The sequence below is a fragment of the Chelon labrosus genome, assembly GCF_963514085.1.
Source record: "Chelon labrosus genome assembly, chromosome: 15".
NCBI classification, from domain to species: domain Eukaryota; kingdom Metazoa; phylum Chordata; class Actinopteri; order Mugiliformes; family Mugilidae; genus Chelon; species Chelon labrosus.
In genome coordinates this window covers 17,617,259-17,640,603 of record NC_140348.1, presented here as the reverse complement: position 1 = coordinate 17,640,603, position 23,345 = coordinate 17,617,259, and the positions used below count along the sequence as shown (strand labels likewise).

Here is a 23,345-nt window from a genome sequence, read left to right as displayed (position 1 = left end):
TTTTTCACCATCTTAAGTGTTCCTGTTGGTGGATGGATCCCTGCAGGGCCTGTGAGTGAATGTCTCCCAGGACTGGACAAGATTATAAACTGTCTGATAAGGAGGAGCAGAGGGAGCAGGGGGAGTCCGATAAGCAAAGCGGGTCACTTCGGCCTGGCGCTGTGCACAGCGGCTTGACTTCTGAGTCCATTTTGAATATCAATGATGTTGTGTGTCCAGAGGTGGATCAGAAGCACCTGTTTGAGACTCAGGAAGCCTCTCGGCCTTCGCCAACCACCGGCTCTCCATGAGCATGATTGACTGTGATATAGGAGCCTCCCCTAAGCTGAGATAACACTAGAAGGCTGGACAAGTTATTTGTTATTAAGCTCTACCGAGTTCTGCAGCTCAAACAGCGACAACACTTCAGTGCACTGTAAAAGGTTTGCTTCAGGCATAAGAATGATTATACTTACCGGAGCACCGGGAGCTCCAGGGGGTCCTAAAAGAGCTCCGCCACTCTGAAAGATATTTTTTTATGTTGTGACTGCATATTGTACAGTTTGGGTGGAACACATGTTAAGAACATGCCCAGATTCTTTACAGCCAGTATGATAGACAACCCAAGCGTTCAGACTTAAAGCCATATGAGAAGCCCTTACCTGCAGCTTGTACAGACTGCTCATCCCATTGCCCTCCACAGAGGGCACACCCTAAAAGACAGACAACTTTAAATCAGACATACCCTCTCAGAGACTCTCCTCACCGAGAGCCAGCCCTTCCAGAAAACTGTACAGTAAGTCTGCAGCGCTTATGCACCGCTAAGCCCTTAAAAGCTACATGAGGAAGATCAATAGCTCATTTGGTGATTACACAGGGAGAGTGCGAGAGAGTGAGAAGCGAAAAGAGCAGAAAAAATAGAGAAACAGCAGACTTAATAACACTTGAGCCAGGCGTAATTCAGAAAACGAGAGTCTCAGAAATACAAAAGAGCACGCTGATTAAAAAAGATTTGGGTATGAGAATGAGGTAATCCAGACTCCTTGGGCAGTATTAGAACATAAAAGAATGTTTTTCCCCGTGACAGATTGGTAGAGGGCAGCTATTGTAAAAGAAGAAGGAGTCAAGGTTCTCATTTAGAAGCAAGCGAGTGCCCGTGCCCTTTTCAGGCCACTGAGCCATCCCTTGTCCTCCCTCGTGCAGTTTATGGGACCTGGGCGAGTATGTGTGTGTGTGTGTGTATGTGTTGTGGGGGCACTGCAGGTTCAAGGGGACAGCTGATGAATTATAGATTTGCCTTTGGAAGTGCTTACTCACTCGCCTTTTAAAGGGACGGAACATGATTCAATGCCAGCGAGCAGGTCGCCACAATTTCATCATATTTGCACTTGTTTGTCAGTTTTGTTTTTCTTGTTGCAATAAATACCATTAGACTGAGAAAAAACTGGAGAGCAGGTGATGAATGCTTTTTAACAGAATGAAGAGCGCTTACAAAAAAAAACAAGCATACTGTAAGAGGTGATGTAAAACCTACGACCCCACTGCAGGTTTAGAGACTTATTATCAACAGCTGGCTCTTGTTGAGGCTCGAGGGACTTACCGGAGGCCCTGGGAGCCCTGGTCTTCCCGGAGGGCCTTCGCTTCCCTGCCAAACACAAAGCAAAGGAATTGTTAAACATGTCTCTGAAAATGGAAATGTTTATCAGGTTCAGCTCCGTGCTAATGTAATCCAGTGATATGGGAACTCATTTGCCAGCAGTGTGAAATAAGAAGAGATTCTCTTAAGAGATTGGCTTTCACACACGCTCGTGAGTTTGGCAATAATAAATAACAAACTCAGATATGACTTATTATATTTAAAATAATCTCAATCTTTGTCATCTTTGTTATAGGAACTGGAATTACTTTCTTTTTTTTTTTTAAGAAACTATCTATAAATCAATGAGAGAAAAACATTTATGGGAAAAAAGTGTAGGAACATATTATATATAGAGTAATGGCGTCCACCTCAGCATGTCTGAATACTACTCATATAGTGTGTACATCTATCTGCTGTGTACTGTACAAACCTACATTACATGGAGGCACCTTACTTTGTCTCCTTTAGATCCTGGTTGGCCCATTGGACCGGGTCTACCCATGAGCCCCTGCAATCACAAAAACATATTTTTTTTACGATTAAATCATTTCTGAACACAAAGCTCCTCATATATTTTGCCGTAAAACAGCAACGACTTGAAGGACTGCTTACCGGGGCCCCTGTCCGACCGGTCACACCGGGAAGTCCTGGTATTCCCATAGGCCCCTGAAAAAAGACAAAGTTAAATCATTACGTTTTTAAAATGATTTCTCAAACTGCATAATTTCATTTAGGTATTTTGTGACACACTGAGAAATATAATACAAAGGGAGAAATATGGAACACATTGATAGGCGCCAACTGTTAAGTCAGTTGAGTAACACCTGTTGAGGAGTAGGATGTTGATTGTTTGTAATGAAAGGTTGACTCCAGTGTGAACACCAAGCACATTGCAGTGTTAGACATGTGCTCCCTTGTGTGCAAAGTAAAACGCCAGTTATTATTTCCATCTGTGGCAGTGGCGGAGAGAGGAGGTGATGCGAACATCTGGCCATGGTGAACACCACACTGCTCACTTCACATTGAGCAGATTTATTATAAAAATGAATGTGTCGCTTAACGGTGTTGAGGATGTTTTTTTCTACAATCACAGATGGAATAATTCTGTAGACAGAAATGACAGCTGCACTGTAAAGAATGACTTTGAAAGCGTTCTTACACATTGCTCACCACTGGACTAGCCACTTGAGGCATAACATAGGGGTGGGAGTTGAGGGAGAGATGGACAGTTTACACTCAGTTAACAGTTCAAAACTACAGAAACGCCTTTGTTTAAGGTTACTGGTCACCTGCATGCAACCAAAGCCCATAAATCTTGTTCCTTGACTACAGATTCTGCATTTTCATATGGGGATACACCGATCAGACATAATATTATGACCACTGACAGGAGAAGTAAATAACATTGACTATTCATTTATTCGTCTTCTGTAACTGCTTATTCCTGTTAAGGGTCGTGGGGTCTGCTGGAACCTATCCCAGCTGGCGGGGTACACCCTGGACAGGTCGCCAGTCTATCGCAGGGCTAACACAGAGAGACAGACAACCATTCACACTCACATGCACACCTACGGCCAATTTAGAATCACCAGTTAACCTAATGAGCATGTCTTTGGACGGTGGGAGGAAGCCGGAGTACCCGGAGAGAACCCACGCAGACACAGGGAGAACATGCAAACTCCACACAGAAAGGCCCAGTTGGCCCATGGATTCGAACCCGGGACCTTCTCGCTGTGAGGCATCAGTGCTAACCACCTTCCCACTGTGCCGCCCCTAACAATGACCATCTTGTGGCAATTCATTGTTCTGCTGGGAAACTTCTGGACCTGGCATTCATGTGGATGTTTCTTAGACATGTACCACCCACCTAGACCAGACCAGGCACCCCCACCCGATAGCAATGACACTCCTTGATGGCAGGATGCAGCCTGACACAGACACACGCACAAAAAAAGTTCAGGAACAACTTAATAACCTGATCCACAGAGGCCCCTATCCCTCAACCCACAGGACCCAAAGGCCCCCACTAACTGTTACCAGACGCCACAGGACACCCTCAGAAGGCCCATGTCCATCCTCTGATGAGTCAGGACTGTTTTAGAGGCACAAGGGAGACCTGCACAATATTAGGAAGGTGGTCATAATGTTATGTATGATTGATGATCTGTTTATATATTATTTTTATTGTGTAGCAGCGTGTAGGGAGTAGCCATTGAACATTGCATTGTCTCCTGTGGATCTCTGTTTTGATACCTCAAGCTTCACCATGCCAAACAGTTTAGAGATAGAACTGCATGTCTTCCTATCATATATATCTTTTATCACAGAATAGGAAAAAAATACTTCATTGGGGGTATAAAACCTGTTTTTATTGAGCCTATAATACCTAGAAACAAGTGAGCCTGTTAGTAAAAATCTCCTGCAGCTGCAGTTCAATGCTGAAAGTTGACCTATGAAATGATCCTCGGCTGTGAAAAGTTCCTTGTTTTTAATGAACACACACACACACACACACACACACACACACGCACACACACACACACACACAGAGGTAGACGGCGTTCTTTGTAAAGCAGATCCTTAGAGTGCAAAAAGATAGAACATAGTGCACACGCCGCATCATGGATAGCTTTTGATAGCTTCTTTTGAAAACAGACTCTCGGGGTAGACAGGCTTTAAGATGAGGCCGCCATTACAATACATTTACATTCTTTTGAAAAGCCTGTTTCTCAATGTCACGGTGACTTCTGGGCGCTTAGATAACTACTGGATTAATTTGTTTAGATTAAACTTTTTTACTTATTTATTTTATTTTTCCCCTGTGCCACTCACCTCATCACCTTTATCTCCCGCGGGGCCTGGGAAACCTCTCTCTCCCTTGACGCCCTGCAGGAAGGCAGAACCAGTGAGGCAGAGCAGAGTGAGTGTTTTTCACCAAACATGAAAAAGCAGGAAACTTAAAGGCTGATGGGCGTAAACTTGAAAAAAAAAAAAAAAAGTCTCTGCCAGCACATGACTTGAAATTGCCTAGCCTGTTTCACCGTGGTACAAGACTGTATCCATAGCAACAACTTCTGCACTGAGCACCTAGGAGCGCTGCGAGAATAATATGAGTTGTACAACAGCTGGTTAGGCTCGCAGCAATAATCCAAAAGGAAATTTATGAAATCCATTTGTCAGTGTAAATCTCTATAAACTAGATTAAACACACATTTCTGCAAACAATATCACAGAAGGAGGCTATTCATTTCACAGACTCTCACCATGCTGGGAAACTGAATAATTCATGTAGTAACAATTATGTTAAATGTGATTTGTTATTTACTGGGTTTATTTATGAGAGATATTCCCCTCGCCTACCTTTGGGCCTTCTTTCCCTGGGTTACCCGTCGGACCTCTTACACCTGGATCCCCCTGTTTAGAATAGAAGTGTGCAATGAATGCGCCTGTGATCACACATACACTTAAAATATTTATTAAGCAACCCCAACAGGGTGTAGTTTAATGTAAATTACAGTCATAGAAAAATATTTATAGTGTCTGTTCCAAATTGCTTGCAACACTAATGAGTTACCTTTTCTCCCACCAAGCCTTCCACTCCTTGTTCTCCAGAGGATCCCTTCTCTCCTTTCTGCCCGGGCAGCCCTGGGACTCTGGTCTGGCACACACTGCAGGCATTCTTCCAGTGCAGCCAAGGCAAGGCAAGGAAAGGCAAGGCAGGGCAGGAAGTAAGAGCAGTTGCACAGATGAGATTTCATCAAGCTGAGCTGAAACACTGCATTTTCGCCCTTTATTATGTCACATCCCCTGGGTGGAGGACAAGACCCCAACTGACACTAAGTGTTCTCTAAATGTCTGCTGAGCAGAAATAATGTGAACCCACCAAGAGCGCCTCCAAGAGTGTCTCTCATCCAGGTGAGTGGTGAACTTTGTCAAACTCATTGACTGTGACATTTAGTGTGAGAAATTTAAATATCATTGTCCCTGATACTAGTGTAGAGACGCGCCTTCCAGGAAAGAAGCAGGAGCACTAAGTTGGAAACAGTGAAGAATTATAAAGTACAGAGTTCATCGTGCGCACAATTATGTCAGCAGTTGAATTATTAATTAAGTCTAATAAATACATCTTTCAAGACTGCCAGGAAATGTCATCTGACAAAATTTAAGGAACTGCTGTTGATGTGAATGAAAGAAAGGAGTTTTTCTTTCTTTTGCAGGTGTCATCAAGGAGGTGGAAGCACTAATTAGACTGCCGCTACGCAACACCGACAAAGGCTGTAAACAGTAGCCGAATCTAACAGAGCACTTAATGGATGAAATAAGCCGACACTGAAGGAAGGGGTGAGAGAAAATTGTAAGACTACTGACATTTGTCTTTCACGTATCGGTGATTAATCCCGTGAAGGCATTATAGTTCTTTTGTCAGAGTTGACGTGCGTTAAGAACTGAAGTGAAAATGGTTTAAATTAGCTAAGTGCCGTCCTGCAGGTAACAACATGGGCCGAGGCGAAGAGCTTCAATCAGAGGAGCAAAGAACAAATCGGTAATTCTGATTTTTATTAAGCTATTCGCTTTATGAATGGTGCAAAGTAGTTTTTTACAGTGACATGTCGAGTGATACAGGCTGGAAATGTTTCACATCAGGTTTGGACTCGCAGGCACAGAGAACCTTTCGCATTTGGTCAGAAAAGGTAAAAAGCCCTTGAGCACTTGAGCCCCTTGAGTTTGTCCCAACTCATGACAATACAAAAGGCAGCGGCATCTATGCGTGATAAAGACGTAGGGAAAGAAGAGAAAATAAAAATGCAAGCTGCGAGTGTGGTGATTTCGAGACCAGACCTTCGTAAGGGTTAGAGTGCTTTGTCATTAGGGGGGTTGTGGTTTAAGTGATGAGCAAAAATCAAGATAAGAAATTCTACTTAAACAGCCCTTCAAGTAGTAATGCACTGGAAAGCAGTGCTGCAATATTAGCCATTAACATCTGGTCGAGAGAGTCTGGAGTTCTTGTCTGGAAAACAGCAGATTAGATGAGGACGCAACCATGATGTCCGGGAACTGAACACCGGCCGAGAATCGCACAAAACATCTTCTCTGCTGAGATGCTTGTGCATTGCGGTTGTGTGGCCATGGTCCCCCATTTACTCCATATGGGAATGTTTATATATATATTTTTTTGGTTTCTGTTTAAAAAATCCTAAACATTCACCAATTAGGCTTTTTTTTTTAGATAAGGTCTCATTTTCAGGATGCCTAGCAGCAGGAGCCGCCGTAGTTGGGGATGAATGTAAACACTGAGACACCGTCTATCTGCCATTGCAGCCCTACATAGAGGTGATTATTATTATTATTATTATTTTTCATACCAGGTTTCACAGTGGTTGGCCAAACTCCCTCACTACAAATCATAATGTGGCAGGTTGTGCTGCCATCTTTAGATCTACAGTTTATGCTGCAAACATTTGTTGCGCGGCCATAATTGGTTTGAACACATAAAAGCGTCACTCAGCACTGGTTGAAATTTACATTTCATACATTCAAAGATTAAAAATCTACTTCATGTAGAAACACAAACTAATTTTTTAAATCTGACCTTTGTTTACATCACTCCATCAAGACTGGTGCAAAACTTGCATGTAGATTTTAGATTTTTATACAAAAAATGATAAAAAAAAAACATGTATTTTTTTCAGACTGTGTGCTTAGGGCTGTTATGAGACAAACGAAATTGATATTGTGTGTGACTCTTCACGTGGTGGGAGGAAATCTGCACCACAGCAGTCATTTACAACTACAGTATATTCACTATGTTTGCATATCCGTAGCGGTGTTTATCTTCTGAGACAGTAATCTCTGTATTAAGGGGTTTTACTCTTTATTTGCGCTGCACTGATGTGATATTTCTGCGCTCCATTATCTTTACTGAAAGGCTTTGCTGAACATGTCGTCCGACCGTGCACCTGTGGTCAGTAATCCAGGTTTTCTTGTGAAATACTTATTTTCTGGATAAACTTCTCTCAGGCTTCCTGGTGGAGGCACTCAAGGTCCTTTGCTACAGTATATGAATTAATAGCATCCATCCTTCCAGTACTATAGAACAGTTTCAAATAATAATAATAAATACACTCATCATTTTAAATACTAACCCCAACATTGTTTTCTATGTTATATTCTGTGAAAGGAACTTAACTATTAAGATGAAATACCTTAAGTAAGGCGCCCATGTCTCCAACAATCGGAAGTGCAGTCTGTCAGGAAAAGAAAGATAAAGATAATAACAATTTTCCTGTTCTTGAAATATGCTGTAGCCGTTCATTTGGCGCATCTTGCAATTTGCTCAAAACATCACCAGGCATATAAGACCGTCATATATGTGATTTATCCGGGGGGCAATTTGAACAAATTCCGTTTTTAAGCGTTTTATTTTCTGTTTTGTTCTGCTACGCTTCAGGAAACTGTTTAATAACTTTGGTGCTGGAAGACAGGAACCTCACATCTTTAAAATATTGTTGTCTGGAGCTGAGAAAAACACTGTCAAGTAAATCCTGTGCATGTCTTTTAAAAAATAAAAAATAAAAAATGAAATGCACTATGATTGAGTTTTATGCATCTTTACGACACATGAATATAAAGAGGTTAAACTGTCACAAGGCTTTGATGAAGTGGCAGCAGCACCCATATGGCACTCACACTATGGCTGCGACAACTATAGTAAATGTTGCTCATTTGAAAATCACAAAGAGATGAGAAATATGTGACGCTAACAATGGGGAGCGGCCAATTTGTTGTAAACTGCACCATTTGCCTGAATGTGATGTTACTGAACGGTGGGACTAGAGGCTAATTATCCCAAAACTGGAGCTCCACTGACTTTAACTCTGAGGTGATCTCAGCAGTTCTCGCTGCTCATCTATTACGCTGAAAAGCAGAAAGCAAAAATGAGACTTTCTTACTTACCGGTTCACCTGGAGGTCCAGCAGGCCCCGGTGGGCCCGGCCTACCAGGGGAGCCCTTCAATTGAGACAAAGAAAGGAGTTAACAGCCCTCCTGGCTATAATATCAAGCAGACATGCAAGGCTATAAATTGCTGCTTTCACACCCATATCGGTTGGTGTGGATTTGAGTCCAGGAGCTGTGATACATTGTACTTGTTCATCCACATTGGGTAGCTGACATTATGCTTCCAGCTATCTTTCATCTACAGATGTGTGAGGCAGCAAGTAAGAGTGCAAGAACACACTGATCTCCCTCACCTCTCTTCCTGGAGCTCCAGGAAAACCAGATGAACCTGGGGGTCCACGAGGTCCCTGAAAAAAATAAAAAATAAAATCCAGACAGATCTGAACAATCGTGCTTTATTCAACAACAACCCACAAACATTGCGTTGTGTTATTTTTGTCCAACAACAATAATTGCCAGGCTTCGATTCAGAGTATCAATTCGTTGAAAACTTTAAGAAATAAACTTGAACGTGTTGTTTGTGTGTTGTGAGGATTCAGACGATTTTCCACAGACCTCAATTCCTGGCTTCCCCGCGGGTCCCATGAGGCCCTAAGAACACATCACACATCTTGTTAACACCATCTGCCCTCTAGCACCCAGGATCCAATAAAGGAATTGTGTTAGACACCTTTTGCTCTATCGATTCTCTGTCTCCAACAATCCCGCATTTCAAAAATGAACGTGGACGCGCTCGCAGTCAAATCTGCGAGCTTGAAACTGGCGTGGAGACGCGAGCGAAACACCCCAGCACCTCACAGTAATGACCAGTGTTTTCATCTTTCAAGCTGTATTTAATGAGCACTTATCTTGGCCAACCAATCTGAAGGTATCACAGTATGAGCTAAATAATGAATGTGGGAGACACCGACCAATCAATAAGGCATCATACTCACAGGTGGGCCTACGACACCCTCCCCTGGTTCGCCCTTTTCACCGTGGTCTCCTGGCAATCCCGGGACACCTCTCTCGCCCTGACACAAACACAAAAGGAGCAGTCGGTGGGGATTCAGTGGATCCAGAAGAAGACAGAGATGCCGCACTGCGTGATCTTTAAGCATTCAAACTCAGCCGGAACACAATTCCCTTTATCTTTTGCCTTTTTAGTTATTTCAAAGTTAAGAGACGCAACCGCGGCGAAGGCAAATGGCACGCACATGTTCATTATCTACCACATTTGCACTCATGTGTGCAACACAGCATGGGATCTGTGCTTTATATTCAAATGTATTATTATTTATTTTTTTCCAAGACAATACCAGAGAGAAGTGAGCATGATAGCATCAGAAAAACCTGAACTCTAATCTACGGTTTAAAAAGAAATCCATACAGTATGTGAGTATATCTATGTCTATGATGCCCCCCATGATGTGGAGTAAATAGGACCACAGGATATACACCATAATGTGACAAATGTTCCAGAGAAAGATTAGACTTTTTCAACATACAGAATGTACCAGACTGTATTATAATACAATAATAACAACTGATAAATCTGACAGATTAAAAAAAAAAACAGACCTTGGATTCAGTATTATTAGAATCAGGGGCTCCTCCAGATTAGGTGTCAGTGACTAGAAGCTCATAAAGAAGAGACAGGTGCACTCTATCTTTTAAATCTCTGGCATTTGGGGTCTGCTGTACTCTTTGCTGTTGAAGTGTGCGGTGTCACCATGCCAAGATCTACAGATCTCTCTTAGTCATTCAGGAAAAAAAGAAGGTTCTGGATGCTTATAAGCAGTGGATTTAAAATAGCTTCAAATGTAAATCATCTGCAGAATCCAAACGATTTGAATTGCATATACGCGCCGATCATACGTTAGTGTGGATACAAATATGGTGGGTAATGGTATTGTGTAATCAGGTGTGGGGTTTCTCTGATTTAGAGATCACACATTGCCACTAATTGTCAATGGGATGTACTGCACTTTAGATATATATATATATATATATATATTACATGTTGCTCTGAAGGAGGCTGGTTTTTAAATAAATACACATATATATGAAGCAAAAGCAAATATGGGTGGAATGAAAGCGGCAACTGGTACTTTCACAACTGCCTGAGCACACTCGTTTAAGTCCGATGAAAAATGAAGCTCACGTTCACATTTCAGAGGACGGAATTAATATTTTCCTCATTAACGATGAATGTAATTTCACCCACCCTGCAACCCATAAACTACTAATCACCATGTTAATGCGGTTGACACATCGTGCCCAGTCAGTAGCTGTAACTGTGGTGTGCACGTCACTTTAACAAACCAGAGACACTGGGGGGGATATTATGGTTTGGCTGTTACTTCATCGTGTCAATGACCAAGGCAGATATGGAGGTGTAAAGAATGACCTGGTTTGATTCCCATTTAAACGCTGGATGATTTGAAAAAAGAAGAGCAGGCAAAGAAAACCTTAAACATCTTGCAACTGTGGGAATTTTGGTCAAAAATCTCAGCAGGCTGGAAGACAACTGTGCAAAAGACGTACACCAAGTTATCTGTAATAAAAAGAGCCATGCAAGCGTCTGATGCCAAGATTTTTCTTGGTGGTTGTTCTAGTATTTGAACGTTATCTATATGCACTGTTTGAAATAGGATCAAATGTTTGCTTGTGCAGAGATCCTTCAATATCAGTACATCTGATGTTGTGTTCTCTGTAGTTGTAGGTTTTGCACATTTATATACTTTACACCGAGTCTCAAGTGGAAAAAGAAACCTTGCTTTTTTCTATTTTCTTATTACATATATATAAGCTGATAGAGATAATTCAGTGAATAAATTAATTAATTGCCTCTGATTTTTAGACTTAGATGAGATGAACCGCTGCTCTTTCTATTTTCTTTACACCTGTTTATTTATTAAAGAAAGACGAGAGCTCTGATCTAAGCAATGCAATCCAATACGATCAAGTTGTTGAAGCAGCAGTGGGAGCTGAAGTGGAGCTCAGCACTTTCACATTTAATTTGGGAAATGCAGCTTACTGGCTGTCTTCTCCGCCTTTGTTTTTTTTTCCGTCAATTTGGAGAAGATGTATCCTTAATTTGCTTGTGTTTTGTCTATACACACTGCGGTGCAGGTCACGGTTACATCCTTTAAAAGTAACAGTGGAATAGTTAGCCAAACGGACTTGGTAACTAAGGTAACGATATCCACTTTTATATAATTATGACTTAAACATTATCCAGTTCATCTGACGGGAGGAGTTAAGGTGAAACACATAAATATCCAGATCTATCTGTAAAGGTTAACACAGTGCGCAATATAGACAAGTTGTGTTGGCGGTGTTCCACCACTGCAGTGCCTCCTACCTTGGGCCCGCGAGACCCTCTGGCGAGAGACAACCCATCGCCCTACAAAACAACAGGAAGAAGACATCAGAATAGGGATTCACCTGCACATTCATCATTTATTCACTTTGAGAACTGAGGTGCAAAAAAAAAAAAAAGAAAAGAAGAAGAACTAGTGCTGGAATTAAAACAGGACTCTTGAATATGCACGAGCCAAACGCCACAATCCGAACACAGCTTTGCATTATGAGCTCGTGTTCAATACCATTTAGAACATTTTTATTAGATTCTGCGTGCACAGCCACGGTGATAATGCTGTTCCACGGCGGAAAGGGGCCTGATTGGAAGCGAAGCTAGTGTAAGCATTATTTACTGTACCACCCAGATGAGACATTGATTTTTGTGGTCAGCATGTATTAGCGCTACAAGTCCTACACTGCACAATGTAAATTAGCTGAAGTTGGATTTGAACTAACACAGCAATTCTACAGTTTTAGGGTGAAATGTACCAATTCACTAAAACATAAAACAGCAATGTTCAGAAGAAGTAGAGAACTTTTTTTTTTTTAAACAACAAATACGACTGCATTTTGTTTTTGAGTTAAAAGTTAAAATCTATATAAGAGTCAAAGGTTTTTTTAAAGAAAAAGAGTAAGCTGTTCACCAGTTCAAGGCAGAATAAAGTGAAATTATCTCCTTTTTGGCAGGGTGACTCACTTAAGTTGCTCACAACATCTACATATTTCTGTGTCTTGCCTTTTTTCCTCATATTTGTCATAGATAAAAAAGATTTTTTTTATTTCCAATGCCTCCACACATGGCATTTGTAAAAGAGAAGGATGTGTGCTCTAAATGAAAGCCTCTTTGTGCACATTTTGACCTGTGTAACAATATAAGAGTTCACTAGATCTCTGTAAACTTCTCCCCTTGACACACGCTCGTATCTATTTTTTTTTTTCTTCCCATTCCTTTTTTCGATTTCAATTTTCATAGCGCTGGAGTATGTCATAGAGGTTTAAATACTTCTGCCTCAATGCAATCTTTCATTTGATAGTCTGCTGCTTATAAGCGCTCCTTGCTCGATGAGGAGGTCGGCTGCCGGGCTTAATGTTCAGGTTAGTGTTTCCCCACACAAGCAAACATGATTGTTTAAAGCCGTGCAAAACACATTGCCCGTGACTGAGGAGTGAAAGTGCCATCAACCAGGACTGAGGTCCTTTTGAGGAAGCTGTAATGAACAATTCTATATGCAAAGCCATGTACATGAAAGAGACTGCTTCAACGGCTATAAGCTCCAAACTAGGACGGTAGGTGATAACCAGGCTGGGGTTATCAAACGGTGGATTTCTTAATGACACTGCATATCCATACTATCATGGCATCTACAGAGATGGAGGAGCTACTTTCCGTAACTGGTGTGCAGCTGTTCTCGCTGTGAGCAGATGATCTACAATTCGGCATCATTTTCTTTAGGTGTTTTCTTCTTCTCGTTTCTACTTTTGCGCCCATTTGACTTAAACACTTAGAGAAACAAGGTCGGATTAAACTGACTGTCGATATGATACCCACCATATGTCCACCCCCGGGTTCTCCAGGCTCACCCTTTGGACCTGGAGGTCCCTGTAGCCCAATCAGTCCACCAGAGTCCCCCTCCAAACAGACAGAAAAACAAGAACATTATTTGGAGGCCCCATTAGATGTTTGGCAATGCATAGGCCCTTACAAACCTACATATTTTATTATTTGAGACAATATCATTGTTGATTTACACTTGACTTTTATGCCAGTGGCACCATATGGGGTCAATAATGAGTTTTGGCCATCACTTTAGTTTATGAAAAATGTCTGCAAAAGGTAACATCAGCCTCAGTTGTACTTTGTCTTAACATTAACGACATTAACAAATGTTCTCATGCTAAGCAGCTAACAAAGACGACGAATGAACATGGTAAAAACTAGTTCTTCCTTCAAATGGGGTTGTGTTTGCGAGAAGACTCCATATTACTGGCCCCCTCTTGTGGTATTCAAATGAAGGCTTTGGTGAGGTCCAAGTTCTCGAGTTGCGTACATGGCTTCCTTTGTCGTAACCACTAGAGTTTTATTTGAAGGCAGCACACTTGCAACAAGTTAGCTTGTCAGTATAGTTACTTTACGTATGTTAGCATACTGACGTTAGCTTTTACACATGGAATAGCTTGGTCAACATTAGTAGCTATTACTCTTGAGGAAATAGTTTGGTACATAAACACTTGTAAAACCACAACTTGTTTTAAAAAATTATTTTGGAAGTTGTTTCTTTTAGCTAATTATACAAACAATATACTGTTTTGGTTACTGAACTTAAGAGCTCCTGTATAGATTTCATATTCATTTTTCATTCTAAGCTAAGCCTAGACATTGCCTGTTTTTCCAGTCTTACAGACATTGGCACATGTTAGCATGTAGTTACTGTGAGGATGCTAGCATGCTGATGTTAGCATTTATGCAGTGTCTATTGTGAGTAAACAATATCAGCAGCTAGCATTATTGTTCAAGCAACAAAACCCCGTAAAACCACAACTTTATTTTATAGAGCTTCTGTTCGGAAGATCTGTTATATAAAAATCTGTAGTTTTCGTGCTAAGCTAAGCTAAGCTAAGCTAGGTGTCACCTATCCCAAGTTTTATATTTAGGACACAGACCTTGCTTGTTTTTCCACCCATTTTATAGGAGAGTACCACGTCAATCTTGTTACATAAAGACGGGTTGCTGTACCAACTGCTAGCATTTCTTTATGCTAAGCTAACTGTCTCATAATCCTCATCTTCATAATTCAGGGACATGCATCGCCCTTTCCTTCCCTGCCTCCTTAAGGAGTAGCTACAACATCAATATACATTCACAACCGCATTCTGGATCAGCGTTAGCATCAATACAGGAAATATGACAAGGGGTGGTTGTAAAATAAATATTGAAGGCTTAAACACTTTATGTCGATAAATATGTGAGGCCTAAGCACTTTAGGTTTATTTCTCTACTCTAGAGTGCAACAAAGTGACTCCATAGAGCAGAGAGGCTTGAGTACGGCTTCATTTATTTTGACAGGTAACAAAGCCCATCAAAAATGGATGTCAACTGCACACTTTTCCACTTTTAGAAGTGTTTGCAGCCCTACTGCAAGACAAACTTTGTGTACAAACAGCAGAGTAGTCGGAGGCATCAAACGCGGCACCACAAAGTTACGACATGATTGAAGATGGCAAGCAGGGCAAGTAATCTGAAAGGTGTCTTCGCGAGTTGTCTAGCATGTTCAACCTGTGATAAAACACCATAGCTTCATATTTCTCTTCGAGGTGAGAACTTGATTTGAAGTTTGCCTACCTTTTCTCCTTTCAGGCCGTCTCTCCCAGGCACCCCTGGCTCCCCTGGTGAGCCCTGTAAATAGTAGTGAAAAGAGACACATCTATCACAAGGCCTTCATCTCCTCACGCACATTTATCTCCTCCTCCTCACTGCTTCAGCGGGCTGCTGTGTTCCAACGTAATTTCCCTTAGCCAGGATTTATGAAATGCCTCTTTTCCCTCCCTGCTTTTGAATAAAGACAGATGCTCATTACCGAAGCAGGTGTGGAGAACAGATTGGGCCTCTGCCTCCATCCCTGGCATAAAGCGCTCAGATTTGCCTCTTTCCACTAATTAATTCTTAAATTTGATTACTGATCGTCTGTGTAAAAATTCTGGACTTTTCTCCCTACTTCCTCTCTGCCTCTGCCTGTTGAGGTTTATCTGTTTATCTCTCTCTTTCATGTTGGCAGGCTGAGTTAAGAGAGTAGAGGATATGGCAAGGTGACAGATAAGGCAACGAGAGAAAGGAAGGCTTGACATGAAGTGCTGCTGTCTAGTGCCAATGTACTTACTGGCTCGCCTGGGTGTCCTGGGAGTCCAATGGGTCCAGGCAGGCCTTGTTTCCCCTGGCAAAACACAAATGAAAACCAATACTTTGGGCTATTTTCTCCCTTTGTTTGTTGACAGAATGGTCTTGGCTGAGTTGTTTACCAGCCAGCTATGCTGCACACTCTGACTTTCAATTTCAAATAGCAGCGTTGTTTAAGAGCTGCCTTTTTAATTAACCAAAGAAATCATTTTCATCTCGACTTGTTTGCACTCATCTCCATTTTGCCACTAATGAATACTATTTTACTGCTTTATTTAAAAGTTGTTCTGTTACTATTTTATTCTATTCATCTATTAATGACCACAGTCACAGCTACGGTACTCACCTCTGGTCCCTGATCTCCCTTTAGTCCCGGCAGCCCTATGCTTCCCTGTTACATCACCAAAGATTGAATGAGAAGTGTTAGGGAGGCAGGAAATGGAAGCGAACAAAAACATCTTGAGATTTGTGTTTTCTTGTCCTCCGCTGAGAGGAGGACTATAGCACGTATTTGATTTCTTCCTGAATTCAATATACAGCAGAACTTTTGCACACTCAAAGAAAGGTTTACAAAGATTTGGAAGGGGCATAAACAACAGAAAGCAATGGTGGCTCGCTTCAGGAGCAGCTGGAGATATATTACACACTAGGTGTTTTTTTAAGCAAATGTTTAAACCCAAAACGCACTATATGTCAACGAATGACGTTTTCAACAACAGAAATGATTAACTTTCTGAAAACATTTCCCCCTGTGGCTGCTGTTGCGCACACCTTGCAGGGCTACACAGCGTATGGACATAAAGGACTTTGGCTTTTGTTAGTAGATATTGATGTTCAAGTGTTAGTGTAAGGGGCTAGGTTGTCAATAAGTCACCTTGAATCCTTGCAGCCCTTGAAGTCCTCTCTCCCCCTACAGACAATGAAGAAAATAGGAAAGCATCGGTTTTCAAGTAAGACATTCCTCTTGTCGATCGTGGTAAGGTTTAATGGAGACAGCCTTCACTTTATGTGCAGGTCAAGAATACATATATAGAGAATATTTCTTTGGCCTCTCTGCTCTGAGGATGTAAACGTGATCAAAAAAGCAATCTCTGATAAGCTGAATGTTTGACTTTTGTAACAGATGTAATATTTATGTAGGTTCTTATAAATATGAAGTGGGAACGTGTGGAATGTAAAGCTCTTTTTACACAAAGTGCCCAAGGTTTGAAGGTTCAAACATTATCGACAGGTGGCTATGAAGTCAAGAAGCACTGTTCATATTTAATATTTCGTGGAAAGGGTTTTGCAGCTAGTCCACTTTGCTTGATGTGTTGTAATTCTACCTACTGCCAGGTGTTCAGCAAGTGGAATACATCCTCTAACAGATTAATCGATTCAGCCAGATGATCCACCTCTTCATCCTAAAAAACTCTTATTTGATACTTACGGCCGTAAGTTAAGGAAAAGTCATCCAGTGAGGTTTTTTTTATCCATCTTACTGAATATTACCACACAGAGTCCTTCTGTATACCTTTGCATCATGTTTGACACACGGGGTGGCATGCTTTTGGTCAATAGCTCTTTCTGTCAGCTTGGTTGAGATCCGTTGTGTTTAATCAGCCCACAGCGGTTTCTTTTTTGTACGTGTTTGTGAACTGCAACCTGGCCCTTTTCTGGGTTTTAATCAGGGGTCGCACCTCGTGGCGGAGTCCTCCGAAGACATGGTCATGAACTCTTCTCTTGATTGCTGGCAGGGAAACATGTACACCTGGCCCTGGAAAGCAATCTGGACCCGCTGTGCAGCCATGACTGGGTTTTCCTCAAATCACTCTCAGGTCATCTTCGGTGTACTAGTTTGTCTCGATTTCCTGCGTGAACCTGCCTTTTTTTGCGAATGTGCCCAGCTATTGATTTTAGCATCTCTCTGATGAATTTCAGCTTTTATCGAGCCTCATTTCTACCTTTTAACCTGTACAGTCCTCAGTTTGACAACTTAACAACTCCACATCAGTCTAAAATAATGTTGAAACACGCACAAAATATATTTTTAGCCAAGTGCACAATTACTTTTGAACCCTTGCTATTTGGGCATTGTGTACTAAAAGCATGATGTTTCACACACAGTCCTTTCAATGCTGAAAAAAAAAGCAGTTAAAGCAGAGACCTGTCGATTTCATACACATCAAACTGAACATGCTGCGTGACATGCCTACCTTGAAGAACAAATACTTCTGTTTTTCATTTAGCTGACCGTCTTTTGATGTTTGGTCAATAGCTGCATCCGTGGCCTTTGTAATCTGATTTCCTCAAGTAGACACATCTGTTGTTTTTGAGGCCCCAACAGTAATTGTATGCCAATTTATTCTGTCTTACTTGTGCCGCTCAACGGAGAGCAAGGATAAAATCAAACTCATCATCTGAACAGCAGGTGATGTTCAATTGTTCTTTCAAAAGCAAATGTCAGCGGCGCTTTTGTTGACGTTACATAAGGAATGGGGTGTTTTTTTTTCTTGTTTTTTTTTTTTTTATTATTATTTATTTTCACGCTGCGCTGCCGGATGTAATGTTTGGAAATGAAGACTGAGCTTCCCATGGTTAAATCGTCTTTGGCAAGAAAAAATAATGACGGAAATAGTTACCTCATCTCCCTTTTCGCCCTTCTGGGCTCTTTCCTTCATTTCATCCTTGAACAAAAGAGAAAACAGACCACTTCAAAATCTGCAGCGCGCTCTGTGTGCAAGCCTGAACAAGGAACAACAGAAAGAATAAGACACCGTGCATAAACATTTCACATTTTATGTTACAAACAGCTGCTTACAGTTGCAGAGAGCTGTCTTAATCCATGAGCTGTCATCACCTAGAAGTAATGAAAGAGACACAGTGTTCTCTAAAACGGTCTACAATAACGTAGCAATTACTGCAAGTAAAAAACACTAGAAAGTGAGAACAAACTCCTGATTGTTTTTAAGACAATAAAGGAACTTCTTCTTCTTCATTCGCAGCTTGTTATACACAGCACGCACATGCCCATCCAACTTTTGCTGTTGAAATGAACATTGGTTTGATTAGATCAAATTTGTATTCAGAATGCAAATCTCCCTTTTATATCTACAGTAGGGTTCAGACACAGGGCGACACCGCAGCTCTACGACGAAATCAAATGAAACAGAAGAGGTCGAGATGAGCTCAAATTAAAGTAGCAATTACTCCGGGTCAGAGTACCTACACTACACTACACTCTACTTGTTCCTCCTTGTGCACGCTTACACATCAATTCACACATCACATCAAAGACCTCATTTAGACCTGGCATTAACATTCCAGCGAATGAGAATACGGTCTATTAACTTGAGCAAATAAAAACACAGGTGTAGCTACACCCAGGGCGCACTGAGGATGGATTGTTAATTCACTAACCAACCTGATGGCATGGGTGAATCTTTAATCCACGAATTTACAGGCTGAAACTTGTGCTCAGCACGCTTGCTGCCTAATGACTTTTTCTGACACTAAAATGCAGTTTTAAGAATCGTCACACTCGCCTTTCAAAGCACGCACGCACCGGGGAGAGGCGTAAGGGCGCAGTGACCAGCGATACGAGCGATTGTTTCAGTCGGATTGCTCATAATCACATCTCACCGCCGAGACCGGAGACAAATATTAATAGCATACTGCACGGACACATCCGCAGATACCATCGGGGTGCGAGATGCGCGTCATGGACCGCATAAAAGGTTTCAAAGTGGCTCCGATGTTTTCAGGCCGAGTGCATCTATCTATATTCATCAGAACTCATTATATCTAAATGTCCTCGGGCCCTTTGCGTAGTGTTAACCATGCATTTCATCCATCTATGTCGTTGATGTCAACCACTTGAGTCTTGCATGATCTGATGATATAAGAAGCAGGAGAAAATAGAGGCAGTCTTGGAACTGAAAGCCTGTGTGTGGAGAATTTGATGCCCCCTTGGCATCGGCTTCGGAGGGAAGTGCCTACAATTGAAATAATTGCCACTGGTTACTTCTCTTGATTGTCTCTATTTAAAGGGTTTTAAAGTTATCTTTGTTCGCCCGTACAGTTGTCCTTGTATTCTGACTAACAAGCGCTTGTGCACCCTTTGCTTTCTTTTCCTTTAGGAGCAAATCAAGAACAAGTAACCTTAACTAAGGTACTCATTGCCCTACTGTCCCAGTGGCGTGTCTGCCACTGCCAGTCAACCTTCAAACAAATATGCGGTACAGTGTCTCATCGCTATCGGTATTTGACCACATTTCTGCCGGAATTTTTCTCAAGAGCTGTGAAAACCGCACTGAGCCATTCACTCAACGTAACTTAGCATAACAGATTCAGTTTAATAGATTATAAAACGCTGTTGTGAAGCAACGGAGCAATGAAATCGAATGAAATTGAGACAGTCTCAGAGCTAAAAAAAATAAAATAAAAGGCTGTTTTGCCACTTTAGGGGCATTGAGTGAAGCGGCGGCCGTGCATGCCTGCAAGCCCACTGCTCCTCCCTGTCACTAATAAACACCGGCGCGAGAAGGTTTATGAAGGGAGGGTAATGATCTGAACCCTCGCTTTTGCTGTGTAAGGGAAATCAATGCTTAACTGCCAAAATTATCTGCCATGGGAAAGCTAGAGAGCACAGACAGAGGCCGGTGCTAAATATTCAAACAGCCTCATTTATCAAATGACTAATGTTTTCGCCTGTACCGTGTTGCCATGGTATACGTTTTCTATATCCTGGGTGACCCACACCTCTCTACACAACAATGAAACAACAGAGTATTTCAAAAGAAAATCCTCCTCCCACGGGGCAAATGAAATTTAGGGAAAACAAAAAAAAAAGCTATTCAGATGTAATTGCAATCCAAGACCTCAGTGGTTTAAACAGCCATTAAAAGAAACGCCTACACTGATATCTATTCTTATTAGCAGACTTTTTGTTGGTTCGACAGTAACCAGTGAAACCAGTAGAGTGAGTGATATTTGTTCCCTCTATAATTAAGTTGTCTAATTTCCATATGAATCGCTTGCTAACAAGCAATCAAAACGAGAAAAAGAATGAAAGTGATCAAACTTTGTTTCCAAGCTCATGTCTGCAGCCTTCAGAGGTTCAATAGGCAGCCGATTTTCGGAACAAAACCCATTAAGATGGAGTCGTCTAAATGTCAAATCCCTCACTCTGACACACAAAGGCTCCAAAGCCATGTTGAGACTTTTTATACCTTAATTTTTATTTTTCTTTAAGAGGGTACACACGCTTGCAGCTTCCCCACAGAGCCATTACCGCCGCCTCGTAGATCTTTAACCGATTTGCCACAGTGTGTTTGTGACTTTAAAATGTCTAAGCAATGAGTCCTGTCATCCCAGCGCCACCCACTCTGTGTCACCTTCAGCGTTCATCAGGCATCCGCCGTGACGTCAGGGTTTCTCCGTTTTTATCTGCTTCTCATTTACAAGTAACGTCTCTCGCCAAACATCGTTTATGTATAAATTACAATTACGAACATTATAAACAGGTCGTGTGCTGCGTGACCCCCATTAATTCACACTATAAAGGCCTTTTTGTTCCAAGCGAAAGATCACAACATCAGTGGAGACGGCTGTTGCAAGTGTGTCCATTTGATACTCAAAAATAAATGTTGAAAGCTATTTTATGCATGATTCTCTGCTTTTTATATTGCCAAAAATCATTCGCCGGGTGCTTGCAGACAATTAACGGTGGCTCGGCTTCCTGAAAAACCAAGGAACCTCTTCCCATAGAAATTAGACTATCTTAAAAAGGACGTCCATGTCTGATGCCCTTTATCGACGCTGATTGGGACAAAAAAAAAAAAAAGGATTTAAATCTATATATCTAAAGATAGAACAAATCTGCAGGCCTGTCAGAGAACGGAAATTGGCTACAAGATGACATGCCACCACATTTGAGGTGTGTGCGTTCGAGGTGTGACAGCAAAGGTAATCGCTGCACTGGTGTTGATTTCTCATCCCTGGTCCAGATACTGATTCACAAAAATTCAGACATTTTACTTATCGGAGAAAAAAGAACTAACATTATAATGATTCATTTTGTTCCCTTATGTTAAAACTTGAATTTCAAACTAATCAACAATGAATAATCTTCAGTAAGATGGGGTTTTGGGGACTATATTGTACTTACAGGACCGGGAGGACCAGGAGGGCCAACATCACCCTGAAAATACAACAGAAACATAAAGTCACTACATCTGATTGACTGTTAGATGGAGTTACAAACAGGCAGTGACAAAAAAATAGAAGAAAATAAAAAGAAAGGAGCATAAAAATCCACTTGAGAAACTACCTCTCATAGCAAGTTGACACAGGTGACCTCAAACAGTTTCATCAGTGGCTTTCAGAGCAACAATAAAGAGTGAAAAGCCAGAAGATGAGTAAAGATAAATTCTTAAATAATTACTTTTAAGGAGAATATTAAGAGAATACGGAATTTTATGTGCATCTTCGTGTAGAGTGAATGTATGAATGTTGTGGTGACACGATGCATTGACATTTTGTGAAGCCTTTTTTGAGTGGGTCCGTGGAACCTTTGAGGGTTGTTAATTGTGAGACATCGCATGTGAGAGACTTTATTCGCCCATTCAGAATTTACAAGCTTCAGCGTTTTGTGCTTGCAATACAATAGAAGAGCCTTCACATATAATATGGAGCAACTGAGAAGAACTCAGAGGCCATGTTGTACCTGATCAAGCCTATACAATAATTTTTAATACCAAAAAGAAGGTTTCAAGTTTTTAATTCCCATCTAGGTCTAGACGAAAATACACAGGAGAGATACAGATTTTTTTTTTAGAGAGTATCTACACCGATCAGGCATAACATTATGACCACCTTCCTAATATCGTGTAGGTCTCCCTTGTGCCTCCAAAACAGTTGTGACTCATCAGAGAATGGACATGAGCCTTCTGAGGGTGTCCTGTGGTGTCTGGCAACAGAATGTTGTTAGTGGGGGTCTTTGGGTCCTATGGGTTCATGGGAGGGGCCTCTGTGGATCAGGCTTGTTCCAGTGCATCCCAGAGATACTTGATCAGTTTGGGATCTAGTGAATTTGGAGGCCGGGTCAACACCTTGTGCTGTTCTTCATGTTTTCTGAGTTGTTCCTAAAGCGTTTCTGCGTGTGTGTCTGTGTCAGGCTGCATCCTGCTGGGGATGGCTGCTGCCATCAAGGAGTGCCATTGCTATTGGGTGGTGGTGCCTGGTCTGGTCTAGGTGGGTGCTACATGTCTAAGTAACATCCACACAAATGTCAGGTCCAAAAGTTTCCCAGCAGAACATTGAATTGTCACAGGATGGTCAATGTTATTTACTTCTCCTGTCGGTGGTTTTAATGTTGTGGCTGATCGGTGTAAATCCTGAGATACTACTGGATAGATTCACTCACAGATAATCATGGTACACAGAAGATGAACCCCAATGACACTGGTGTTCTCTATTCATCTAGCTCCACTGTGAAGCCTATATTTTAGACTTTCACCGAAATGTTTTGACAACTATTGGATGAACTACTGT

General features: G+C 41.5%; 1 protein-coding gene across 1 annotated transcript in view; it reads right to left on the bottom strand.

Moving 5' to 3' along the window:
• Positions 1–23,345, bottom strand: part of LOC311499988 (uncharacterized protein) — a gene marked incomplete at both ends in the record, with an annotated part of 98,278 nt that overhangs the window by 15,770 nt on the left and 59,163 nt on the right. The window contains 22 exons of the mRNA XM_084561150.1: positions 456–500; positions 642–692; positions 1,580–1,624; positions 2,073–2,126; positions 2,231–2,284; positions 4,451–4,504; positions 4,979–5,032; positions 5,193–5,297; positions 7,822–7,863; positions 8,573–8,626; positions 8,869–8,922; positions 9,131–9,166; positions 9,511–9,588; positions 11,922–11,963; positions 13,470–13,550; positions 15,261–15,314; positions 15,796–15,849; positions 16,159–16,203; positions 16,687–16,722; positions 18,434–18,478; positions 18,613–18,651; positions 21,961–21,993. Coding sequence (XP_084417276.1) covers positions 456–500; positions 642–692; positions 1,580–1,624; positions 2,073–2,126; positions 2,231–2,284; positions 4,451–4,504; positions 4,979–5,032; positions 5,193–5,297; positions 7,822–7,863; positions 8,573–8,626; positions 8,869–8,922; positions 9,131–9,166; positions 9,511–9,588; positions 11,922–11,963; positions 13,470–13,550; positions 15,261–15,314; positions 15,796–15,849; positions 16,159–16,203; positions 16,687–16,722; positions 18,434–18,478; positions 18,613–18,651; positions 21,961–21,993 — 1,155 coding nt within the window. The remainder of the gene's footprint in view (positions 1–455; positions 501–641; positions 693–1,579; positions 1,625–2,072; positions 2,127–2,230; positions 2,285–4,450; positions 4,505–4,978; positions 5,033–5,192; positions 5,298–7,821; positions 7,864–8,572; positions 8,627–8,868; positions 8,923–9,130; positions 9,167–9,510; positions 9,589–11,921; positions 11,964–13,469; positions 13,551–15,260; positions 15,315–15,795; positions 15,850–16,158; positions 16,204–16,686; positions 16,723–18,433; positions 18,479–18,612; positions 18,652–21,960; positions 21,994–23,345) is intronic.